Source organism: Onychostruthus taczanowskii, unplaced genomic scaffold (assembly GCF_017590055.1).
Source record: "Onychostruthus taczanowskii isolate IOZ18803 unplaced genomic scaffold, ASM1759005v1 scaffold67, whole genome shotgun sequence".
Classification (NCBI taxonomy): Eukaryota; Metazoa; Chordata; class Aves; order Passeriformes; family Passeridae; genus Onychostruthus; species Onychostruthus taczanowskii.
The window spans coordinates 6,815,923-6,828,605 of NW_024504455.1; the positions used below are offsets into that span (position 1 = coordinate 6,815,923).

The following is a 12,683-nucleotide window of genomic DNA, read 5'->3' on the forward strand; positions in this document are numbered from 1 at the left end:
TGAAAAATAGACTAATAGATAAAACAAAGTATAACTGTGAATCAATACAAGAATTACATTGTAGGTATTTATTCCAGAGATGATTCAAATAATAATTTTGCCATGTATTTTACTAAGCAAAGCTACAGTCACAATCTATCATAAATGTGTTTATTGTTCTCATATTTGTCTTCATGAAGTACAAATTATATAGTCAAAATGACAGTATCTAGTAAGAAATTGGGATTAAAAACTAGGTGTCTTTGAATACAAACCTGTTTTTCAGATCTCTTAGATAAAAAAGTATTTATGAAACATACAGAAAGTCTATTTGCAAGTTCACAACTGTATTGGCACAGCCCAGTCTGAGCTAATATTTTTCTTTAATTACATTTTTGAAGAATGTAACTTAAAAAAGTGCAGCAATGAGAGAAATACTGGGCTGTGCTTAAGGATGGATTTCTATTTAGTATGAACTCTGTACTTCAGAACTTCTATGCTGGTTTATGGAAGTGCAACAGCTTTTCATTCTGTTCTTACTCAAAGAGAACGGGATCTGCTGCATTCCTGGGTCAGCTTTGCCAGGTGGCTGCTTCCCCTTACAGATTCCCTGAATCTTGTGTTGGGAATGATCTAAGACAGTCTTCAGGCTCTTCAAGCTTTTCACTGGAAATGTTTTTCTGTGAAGGTAATAATTCATTGTACAAGCTTTACTGCCCTCCATGTCAAAGTCTGTCACATAACTGAGCAGTCTCATCCCACAGCGCTTAAAGGAACATTTTGAACTGTATCCAGAGGAATTGCTGATGCTGAGGATAAAATCCGGAAGCATGAAAGGAAGTAATCTAAGCCTTGTATTAGCTAATATTAGTATAAAGAGTGAACTTCCCTTAGCCTCTGCTTCCCCAGGGTTAGAAATCAGTAGATTGCCATTCACGACATGGAGTCAATATCTCAGCAGCTTCCTGTGTTGCCTGTACTGGATGATGACTGATAGTGAACACTTCCACTCACCTTAAAATTTTCCTGTCATTCTGTAGATTTGGCATTGGTACCAACTGCCTAGCTGGGATGAAGGGAAGAATAGACTTTCAGTCAATAAAATACAGACAGGCAGCTAAGTCTTCAGGGATTCAGTGTGCTGGAATCTGAGGGTCTAAAGTAAAAGGATATTCAGGTAATATCTTCTGAGGTGATGTCCTAGGTTGGTAAAATGCGAAAGTTTGCCCCTTTTTCAGTCTTCTCTATGTGAGACTAACTTACATTGCTTATGAGGTTGATTTTGCTATGTTAACATAAAAAGCAACTGACATGTTTTGTTGCTTGAGGATTGAAGTTTTGATTTGGGAATTTCAAGGTAATTACTTAAAAAAAAATTTGTAGTAGGATGTGGATACTTGAATGGTAGATTGAGAAGATATTGTATGAGATATCATGGTATAGATGAACTTGAGCCTCACACCACTGCAGCAACTGTGATTTGCCATTATCTGTACACAGAAAAGACTTTTCAATCATCAGAGCCCTCTAACTTTTAGGAAAAACAGATATTTTATGATCTCTTGGTACTAATCTTGGAATTTTCTCAGCAGCAGAGGTCTGGTCTTTCTTCACTTCTCTAGTGCTTTTATTTGGGATTTTTCAAAGTGTTCTTTTGTGAAGAATTCTGCTTCTTAGCTGCTTAAATACCTGTTGCTATTCGTTAGCATTAGAAAAAAAAAAGCACCTGAATTCAAATTAAACCAGTTTGAATTTGCATTTTCAAGGTACAGGCATAATACAATTGCTTTAAAGATTTTTTTGTGTGAACCAGACACCTTCTCAATGTCCTTTGAAGTCACTTGTGTAAGCATAAATTAGGGAACCAGTATTTTAAAGTAAAAAATGAAATTAGATTTATAGAAAGTACTGTTTCAGGCTTTTAATAAGATGGTTTTGAGAAAGTAGAGCTTAAAAATGTTAACAGTTGGCCAGGGAGTTGATATTTTTGTCACTGCTAATGGAATGAATTGATTTTGAGTGTAATTTTGTTTTCCTAAATAGGGAATAAAGAAAGTTGAGGATAATTGTTGCCTATTCTTATACATATTTAGTAGCATACTATTTTAGGGGAGAAAAAGCACCTCACAACAAAGCAGTTAAATCTCCCTTGGCACTTGATTCTTTACCAGACCCCATCTCAACTCTGGTGCTGTTTTCTGGGTAAAGTTCAGGATAGTGATCTCTTTAAAATCAAGTCACCTGATCTGCAATACTTTGTAGATATTTGTGCACTAGATTTAGACTTATTTTGAAAGCAAACTCAGTGTTGAACAGTAAACTACTGTTTAAGTATGAAAATAATGAATTGCATTAAATTGTATGCAAATTCTGAAAATACATCTTTAAAGTTGTGATTTAGTTGTATTTTGTAGAACAGCAAGTTTTGTTTGTTAATGTGCAGAGTTGATTATATGACCAAACAAACTTAATATTGTCCAAGAGGCTTATTTTGGGAGAACAGAACTTGAAATAATCTCAAAGATTTTTATTTTTTTAGTGTATAATTTACTTGGGTAGAATGTAAGTGGGACAAATGCTAATTTATCCAGATCAGAGCTGTAATCCATGTAGGCTTTATCAGCACTTAAAAGAGTTTTGTAATATTTTTGATGCTTTCTCTGTTTTAAAATGTGTATGCCCTGCAGGCTCTCTTAAAACTGAGGTAATTGTCTTCAGTACTTACTTGTTTTTTTATTTTTCTATTTACCTGAGGAAGCCCACTGAGCAAAAAGCATCAAGAGTATTAAATTTCATTACAATAAGTACCTACCTGCTTTGCCTCCAAGGCTGTTCTTATATTCCCATTTTGCAGGACATAACCTTTGCTAAGTAGTATTTGAATTATTGCTTCCATTTTGTAAGGCAAATAACTGAATGCCTTATTTGATGCTAGTTTACTCTTACCAAGTGTGGATAGGACTAGTCATAAAAATGTAAGCCTAGGACAGTGTTCCTTATTTTCAGGTTGTTTTAAACCATTATATAGTCCATAGTTCATTTGAGGAGAAAATTTTTTTTTGTGTAAATGGCATTTCAGGAAGGTCGTGTGAATATATTCATAAACATGTTTAATTCATTGGCAAAATATGAGAGAGAGTTGGTGCAGAATTAACTGCACAATTAAAATGAGATATCTTTTCAAAGCATTGATGAAATGTCTAAGCAATCAAAAATTGGGAAATTCTTGTTTCACCTTGCTGTATGGCACTGCTTTGTACCAACAGAGGAAGTAGAGTTTTGAGATGAAAAAAGTTAAAATGCTTTCATGAACACTTCAGAACTACTTGTTTTATATGAATAAACTGTGCCTCTTTCTAAGAATTCATTTTGCCAAAGTAATTATTGAATATAAGTCTAATAAATGCATAGTGCTATTATATTGTTTGCAGCATATTGAAAAAAAGTGCTTCCTCCCTACATAGCAGTGGACTTTGGGAATTAGGATTAATGGTTGCAGAAGGATTGTTGTCTGGTGTGGCACTCTAGAATTCCAATTTTAACTAAAATGGAAAACCCTCTGCATCTTCAAAGCTGCTGCTCTTGTTCACTCTCAAAACAAACCAAACAAGCTGCATAATAACCAGTGTTCTGCTTATTAGAATTTTTAAATAGAAAAGTGTAAATGTATAAAACACAATGTGGATGATGTATAATATACATTAGTATTGTTATTATGCATATATATATACATACATATATATATATATATATGTAGAGCCAAACTGCTAACTGCTTCTCCTATGAGAAATAGCTGAGGGAACTCAGACTATTTAGTTTGGAGAAAAGAAGGTTCAGGGGAGACCTTACTTTTCTCTACAACCTCCTGCGAGGAGAGGGTAGTGTGGTGGCATGGGTCTCTTCTCCCAGGCAGCAAGTGGCCGGACAAGAGAACATGGCCTCAAGATTATATATCAGAAAAAACGTCTTCACTGGAAGGGTGGGCCTGTGTGACAAGCTGCTCAGAGGAGTGGTGGAAGAACCATCCCTGGCAGCATTAAAATTCTGTGGATATGGCACACACAGGGACATGGTTTAGTAGTGAACACCATGTTGTTAATAGTTGTGCTTAATGATCTCGGAGGTCTTGTCCAACCTAAACCATTCTATGATTTTGTATGTTATGCATATAATATGTATATTTGTCTGTGGTTCATGAAGAATTGGAGTTTTGCCCACAAAAAGGCACAGAAGTAATTGTGCATCCCTGCATCTAGTTAATTTACCACTATTAACTTTTGCCTAAAAGAAATCAATATGATTTAGTTTGTGAAGACTTCAGATCTTTACTAAACAAATGCTTCGAAATTTAAAAATAGTCCTTTCACTTTGATTTCTGACAACATTTTTGTAGTACTAATTAAATAAATAATTAAGGACTTCTTTCCTGAAGGCTGGCCTTAAAATTCTCAAATGCTTTTGAGCTTTTTCATTTTAATGGAGGGAATGGGATGTTAAGGCTTAAGCAAATATGTCTTCTGCCTCAACTATTGATAAAAGTATCCATTTTTCTAACTGTTAGAGAAAATTTTAAATCACACTTATTTGATACAGTCTGTAATTATGTAATATTATCAGCTTTGTAATTATGCTGGCATCAATAGATCCTCAATTTCTGTTGCTAAGAATAAAACCCTCTTCCTGGATTTAGAAGTTAATTCACTGTTTCTGTCTCTTCTGGGGACTGATGTAGGGGAAATGATGTGTTACCACTGACTCCTTCAGCTCCCAGGTTATTATATTCACCAAGAAGACAGCTCTTTTGTTTGTTGTCTGCATTTTTGGAGACACAGTGCAGTTTGGATTGCCAGACCAAAGTTCTTTGGGTCTGTATAAGACTTTATTACTTTCTGTTGACTGAAAGAGCTGAGGATGTTGCTGTGGAATGCTGTTCAGAGTAACTGGAGTGTGAGTGTTGAGGGCAGTGTAGTGCTGGGACCCTGACTCCCAGGACTGTCCCTTGCTTTAAACAAGCACTGCCACACTGCTTCACCTTCTCAGCCCCTTATGGCTAAAGAGGACTTGGCATCTTGGCAATGACTTTATGTAGATGACAGAGGGGAATTACTCGTGATTGATTAAGGAGGGTGAAATACAAAGGGATTTATTGTTGTTGTTATTTTCCAAATAGGATAAGGCTGGTTACCATTTTATATAATTTCAATCAACCAAAGAGCATCTAAGTAACAGGGAAGCTACTCCATGCTCATAAGGAGTGGTGAAAAAAAGAACACCTCTGTATCAGATCTAGATGTTTAGGCCATTAAATAGCTTGTGCCAGATATTCTGGAAGTTAGCATTACAGTTAGCAATGTATTTGTTAGACTGAATTTCTTTGTTTAGCAGTCTTTTGATTGAATTTCAGCCACTCAGCTGTTGAAATGTTTGGGGGAAATTTAAAAATAATGATTTAGCAATTCAGTGCTACTATGTCTTAAGTTAATTAAGCACTAAGAACTGAAACAGGTATATCATCATAATAAGTCTAGATTCTTATAAGGTCAGCAGTTCTCCAATACATAGTAATAAATGCAATTCCTGAAGGTCAGCATTAATATGGTTCAAGAATTACATCTTCAAACTGTATTAGACACAGCCAATATTATTTTTTGTCCATAGTGACAAAATTAACTGGTTTAAATGCATTGCTTGCATCTAAATATTTCATGTTCATCATGGACTGGAATTTAAAATGCTTATGGTCAATCATTATTTTGGGGTTTTTTTTTGTTAGTATAGAGGAAAAAAGTAAATAACTAGTGTGTCATATAAGCAATTTCACAGGTTTTCTGCTGACCTAGTATAGGAAAGTTGTTAAATTTCTCATCACCTTATGAAACTAGGTCATCTAGGTAGATGTGCTCATTTCACTTTTTCAAACAAAAAAAAAAAATCTGTTTTTAATAAATGAGCTATGGTCTCCAAGAGTGAAGGGAAAAAATCCACCAGTACTTCTCTGCAAAGACCTTTGTTTTGAATGTCTGGGCGAATTCTGAATTACTTAGATTTCTTACACTGTAAATCATTCTGTTCCTTAATGATGATACAGCATAACCTTCCTGTCTTTGATGATGCACGCAATGAAAGAACTCCCTCAATTTTGATATATGCATAAGTGTGAGATTTTTGGGATATAACTTAAGATGTGGCTTTTTTTCCAGAAGAAATTGCATTCCTAATGAATGCTATCCCATTTCCATATCTGTCTGTAAAATGCAAGAATGAACTGTTTTAGCAATGTTCCTGGATTACTGCTTCTGTCATGGTTGTATCTCAATTATGCCTCTTCCGTTTTGGCCTCTGCTGGCTTTCTGCAAAGTTATTTGTTCTGTCAACTTCTGTGCCTAATGCTGCTGTTCCCATGAACAAATTGACTTGGAAAAATGAAACTCTGTATGGTTTGTGTGATTTGCATGTCTCAAAAAAATTCTGTTATTCCGGTTCATGTTTTGGAGATGTTTAGTTATCTCTCTAAAAGTCAATATGGTTGCTAGTACTTGATATACTTCTTAAAAATTATCCTAAAGCTGATTTTTTCCAATTTTAGACTAAAATCAGAGAAAAAGTGATTATTTATTTATTTATGATCTTCTCTCCCATGTGCAATCAGACGCTTGTAAAACATCTGCTGCTCCTACTCAGGTTTTTGATCTCATAAATTTTCTAACTAATACTTTGATGCAACAAATTCATCTTGTTTGTTCTTATTTTTGGCGCTTTTTCATCTAAAAGTCATTACAATTTATGTTCATGCTGGTTCTCTATCTTTTCCCAAAGATCAGTCTTCGATGCCAACAATGGTGGAAAAAATTACATTTGTTATCCATTTTGAGACTTCTGTGTATGTTTTACAGATGTACAAATCCTCTTCACCATCTTAAGTCTGGATAGTGCTTGTAATAATTAATGCACTCTTTGTGCATGCATTATCCTAATTCTGTGTGAGATACTATTTTTATTTGCTAAAATGCTGTGCTCTTTTCTCACGGTATTTAGCTTGCAGGAAATGGCTTTCTGTGAATTTCATGCTGAGTCAGAAAAAGATACAGCAAATGTTTGCACAAAATTGCTTTTTTGTGACCAGATTGCCAGTTGATAGGACTTCTGATACTTTTCTATCCCTTTCAATATCAGAGCAATCTCAGTCTTGTTCATTCGCTGTAAGCCATCTCACCTGAGAACTAATAAATATATGAAAGGTTCTTCAGACAAGCTCCTGAGATCTTCCTAGTGTCTTGTTAACTTGTGAATTGGGTGATTTGAAGCAGGGGAGTGTAGCAATGGAATAACAAAAACAAAAAAATCTTGTTATGTAATGCATGCCCAGGAAAGGTGTTGTACTGAGGGAATTCACAGTGAAGTGATTCACATTTCCTAAATTTGGAGGTTTTGATTTGGTAATAATTCTGTCTTTATGTACACAAGTGTGTATCTCCGTGCAGTGCATGCATGCAGAAAGAGAAATACTGAAATTCTGTGGAAATTAATAAGAATTGGCTACTTAGTGATGTCAGGATTTGACTTTATAGTGTGTCCATAGCATCTCATCTTTTCTTCTAATACCACTTACTCAGGACTTAAAGCATCCTTCATATGAAGAAGTTTTTTGGAGGAAGGAAAGTGTCGGCATTTGTCTGTCAAAAATGGAGTTTATTCCTTGTGTCATAATTTCTTCCTGAAATTACTGTTTCTGATGTCTGTTAAATGAAATTTAGGAAGGGTCCCCTTCACTACCCTATGCCTACCATGTGCATAGGTAAATTGTGGTGTGGTTTGTGCAACATTACCCATTCTGTCTCCCCCAGCAGAGCATGGCTGGAGGGACTCTGCCTGCTCCTGGGCTTTTATCTGAACAGAAACTTGGTAGGGAGTGGGGTTGTAGCTATGTTGTCTTGGGAAACTGGTTAGAGAGAAGTTGTGGCATTAGCAAGTGTTGAAGATGTGGGCAAAACCAGTTTCACTACATCTTGTGTTGGCTGATTGAGCTGGGTGAGCTCTTCAGAGCTGTGGCTTACAGGAGATGCACATGAGGGTGTCAGAGAGGGCTGTGCCATGGAGGGTGAACAGTAGAAAGAACATGTGGGTGTCTTTTAAAGCTACAGAGACCAATGCCAAGGGAGAGAGGGTGATGAATACTAGGAAAATTGCTCATGAAACTATTTTATTCCTTAATATCAAAATCTGTTCATGAATGTTTCTACATGTTTGTTCATTTTGGAACCTCTTTTATATTTTGATTTCATCTCCATGCTTTGTGCATGTACGTATGTTATATCACATTCCTGATATCCTGAACTTCAAAATATACCTCCTCAACTTTTCCTTGGTTTACTTTTCAAATGTGTAAATTTGCAACACAGTAGATGATTTGGTATTCTACTGGTGGCATGTGATTTGTCATTAATTGGGAAGGGCAGCTTTTCAACAGCAATTATGCCTTAAAATTGCTTTAAATCCATAAAATCTTGGGGAGAAGTTCTTGCCTATTAAAATTTTAGTTCCTTTTCTGTAACATCGTTTCCCACAGAGAGTAACCATCTTCAGAGAGGGAAAGGAAAATTACACAAGTAAAGCAAGTATGGGTAGTAAAATATAGTATATGTGTTCAGACACTACCTTGTTAGATGTCTGTGTAGATAGTTGAGAGTTTTTACTAACCTCCTGTCTCCAGTCTTAAGATTTTGTGCAGTAAAAAGGCAAAGACTTAAAGACAAATCTTTTAGGGAAAGGTTAATGAAAAACGGAGAAGAAGTCATTAAAATAGTAAAATGTACAGTACAAGTACCACATATGCAAGTGGAGGACATGGTACAAGGAACTCTAGTTGATCCCAAGGTTTTTAAAACTTAATAAATTTCTTTCAGCTGGGAAGTCCTGAGATTCCTTCTGTCTAATTTGAGGATGTGGATTGAAGACTATCGCTTTGATGGATTCCGGTTCGATGGCGTCACGTCTATGTTGTATCACCACCACGGCATTGGTGAGCCATTTATCAGCTCTGATCTCAGCACTCCTGGTGCAGCTCTGTTGCTGTGGAAATAATGCTCTAAAGTTTATTGTTTCTCAGGGGGGAAAGGGGTTTAGCACAGGAGCTAGAGGGGCTTATTGGTAGATCTTGAAATTAGATGGGAAGGGGAAAGGGCCAAAACCAGGCTTGCTAGATGGCACAACCCAAACTTGAGGGTGGAAGCATAAGGAAGATCCCTCAATCTGCTCCACAATGTGTCAGCTGTAACAAACCGCATTGGAAGTGTTTCAGTACCAACACACACATGTGGAACAAAAAAGAGGAGCTCAAAGCTTTAGCCCAGTCCCAGGGTTTTGACATGATTGGCACAAGCCAAACTGGTGGGATGAGTCCTGGAGTGCCACAGTGGATGGCTGGATGGGAGCACAACACAGCTGGCACAAACCGGTTCAGAAGATTCCTAAAACACCTGGATGATGCAGGGTGTGATTCTGGGGGATGGGCCTGTGCAAGGCAAGGCATCGGACTCTGATCTTAATGGATCTCTTCCAGCTCAGGATATTCTGTGAATGATCAAAAAATCCAGATTTACTAATTGTCTTGCTTTGTTGCTATGAGGTTAAATGGAAAATCATTAATATGTTCTGTGCCTATAAAATGAAATATTGAGTGAAATACCTGTGTTTTCTAGATAAAACCTGACTCTGACTTTTAAAACTTCTTGTCTTATTAGGCACAGGGTTCAGTGGAGACTACAATGAGTATTTTGGCCTACATGTGGATGAAGATGCTTTGTGTTACCTGATGCTGGCCAATCACATGATTAATACCTTGCACCCAGAATGCATAACCATAGCAGAGGTAAGATCATTTTGCCATCCTCAGTGACATTAATATTGATTAGTTTGCTTTAGGATAATAATTTCCTGTTAATTATCAAGTCACGCTTTGGGTACTCAAGCAGTGACATGAGCTGAAAAATATTAATTAGTGGACAGACTTTGCCTGGTGGGAAAAAACAACCTGAATATGCACTCTGGGAATTTTCTCAGCATTCTTAGATTATTAATTAGTGTGGCAGTGTCTTTTTCTTTTTTTTCCTTCATCACCTTAAACTTGTAATGCAAATTGTTTTTATTAGTTTATTGCTTGTTCATGATAGCCATTTGTCAGTTGTGCTCTGTGGTACTAAAGATTAACAGCCCTAATGATGTTTTGCATATTTTGAATTATATTGGTATATCTGACAATTACCCTTCAGATTAAATGCAATAAACTTATAGATGTAAAATATATATGGTAATTTAAATTTATTATTAAGTTTCTCCAGGTTTCTAACGGAGTAAATAGACTATATTACTTGAGTTGATTGAGATCAATTTTTTTGACTGAAAAATGTTTCTGGCACATGGAGCTTCTAAGACTATGAAACAGCAGAGTATTCAAAATTCTAATTTTCACTGATATCTTGGTTTTATCCAGAAGAAAAGTAATTTAAACCTGGAGGATTTTTTTCTGTTATGGTGTTTAAATAATTCATTTTGTTTAAAAGAAAAAGTGGGATCTGTCTGATACCATGAGGGACTATATGGATTCCTAATAAAAGGGTTTTTGTTGCTTAAGAGTTCTCTATCTTTAGGAAGAGTAAGGCTTTACTTCATTTCTTATTATGGTAAAGTCTTCTATCATAGACAACCACTGCTAAGAGCTCAATGACAAGCTACCAAACCAGCATCTGGGGAGCAGTCAGTAGCAAACTGGAGGTGGTTTCATTGAGCTGTAGGCTTATTTGAAATTAAATCAAGAAATTAAGTTTCTGGGTAGTCCTAGATTACAAGCATTACTACCAAAGAATTTGAGTTTAGTTGTCTTGTATTACCTAGCCTAAGAATTCTTTTTTTTTTTTTTTTTTTTTTTTAATAAGATATATCTTCAGTTTCTCATGCTTAAGTTGAGAGCTGTTTCTTTTTCAATACATAATTTTCTGCTTCGGGAAGTCGCTACATGAATCATAGAATTGATCAATGTGCTTCAAATAAGATATATCTTCAGTTTCTCATGCTTAAGTTGAGAGCTGTTTCTTTTTCAATACATAATTTTCTGCTTCGGGAAGTCGCTACATGAATCATAGAATTGATCAATGTGCTTCATGGTTAAAGGAGAATTTCAGGAGGAGAAACTATTGACATAATTGAAAATTACAAAAGGCAGTGAAGAATGTCTGCTTGCCTATAGAATCAGTGCCATGTGAGAAAAATGTTTTTCTGTGGCCATAACTAATTATAATATATTCCCTAATTAATGTAATTAATTGATGATTTTACAGCTTTTTAATATTCTGTATATTCACTGCCTTAGTAATTGCTATTTTTTTAGGTGTTGCTGAGTATACGCTTGTTTTTCATTTTGGTCTTCTAAATAAAGTGTCAATTAAAGCTCTTTATAATGGGAAGAAAAAATGTTAAGTAAAGTTATGTCATGCCTGAAGTATTATAGACACAGGCAAAAAAACAATGCTGTGGTTTCTATTTTTATATGCAGCTCTTTTCAAACCTGGTCTGAACAAATGCTTTGAAATTCTCTGTTTAATCATAGCATCATAGAATGGCCTGGGTTGGAAGGGAACTTAAAGATCATCAAGTTCCAGCTCCCTGCCATGAACAGGGACACCTTCCACTAGCCCAGGCTGCTCAGAGCCCCATCAAACCTGGCCTTGAATGGGGATGGGACATCCACAGCTTCTGTGGGCCATCTGTGCCAGTGCCTCACCACCCTCACAGTATAGACTTTCTTCCTAGTATTTAATCTAAACCTACTCTCTTCCTATTTGAAGCCATTCCCCCTTGTCCCATCAATACATACCCTAGCAAAAAGTCTTCCCCATAATTCTTGTGGGCTCCTTTCAGGTAGCGGAAGACCACAGTTATGTCACCATAAAGGCTTTTTTTCTCAGGCTGAACAATCCAAATTCTCTCAGCCTTTCCTCATAGCAGAGGTGCTCTATCCCTGATTACCATGGCCCTCCTCTGAACTGGGTCCAACACATCCCTGTCCTTCCTGTGCTGGAACCCCAGAGCTGGTTCAGCCCTGCAGGTGGGGTCTCAGCAACAAGCAGCAGAATTGCCTCTCTCTCCTGCTGCCCACTTTGGGCACAGCCCAGATTTGGATTTCTGGGCTGCAAGAGCTCACTGACAAGTCATGTCCAGCCTTTCACCCACCAGCACCCCCAAGTCTTTCTCAGTGGCTGCTCTGGATCTGTTTACACCCAGCCTGGATTGATAACAGGGGTTTCTCCAACCCAGGTGCAGCCCCTGGGACTTGTGTCTTGCTAAACCTCGTGAGGCTCCCATGGCCCCACTTAACTGGGTTCAATAGAGACATCACTGAGAAATGTGATTCCTGTCTGAAGCCAGCATACCTGGCCATTCCACTGCCAAAACTCCCAACATTTTGGCAGTGACACCAGCTATGAAGCAGTATATAAATAGACTCAGTTAAGCTTTTTCTTTCAATGTTACTGCCTTCAACTAGAGTTATAGAGGAGAAAAGGGCTTCTGCCTCAGCTTCCCTTACCAACCGTCTCAAGGCCCTGAAGTCCTTTTTGATCCCCCTTGGATCACGTGTTGTCACTTCATTGCCCCCTCTGTGGAAGATCAGTGATGCATTGTAGTCTGAGGACTGTACCAGACTAGGAAGT

The 12,683-nt window shown here is 36.9% G+C and overlaps 1 protein-coding gene across 2 annotated transcripts in view; it reads left to right on the top strand.

The window, feature by feature from the left end:
* The window catches only part of GBE1 (1,4-alpha-glucan branching enzyme 1), a 139,412-nt gene that overhangs the window by 75,328 nt on the left and 51,401 nt on the right, over nt 1-12,683 (top strand). For both annotated transcript variants that reach the window (XM_041420850.1, XM_041420851.1), the window contains exons 8-9: nt 8,883-8,998; nt 9,720-9,847. In XM_041420850.1, the coding sequence (XP_041276784.1) occupies nt 8,883-8,998; nt 9,720-9,847 (244 nt within the window). The remainder of the gene's footprint in view (nt 1-8,882; nt 8,999-9,719; nt 9,848-12,683) is intronic.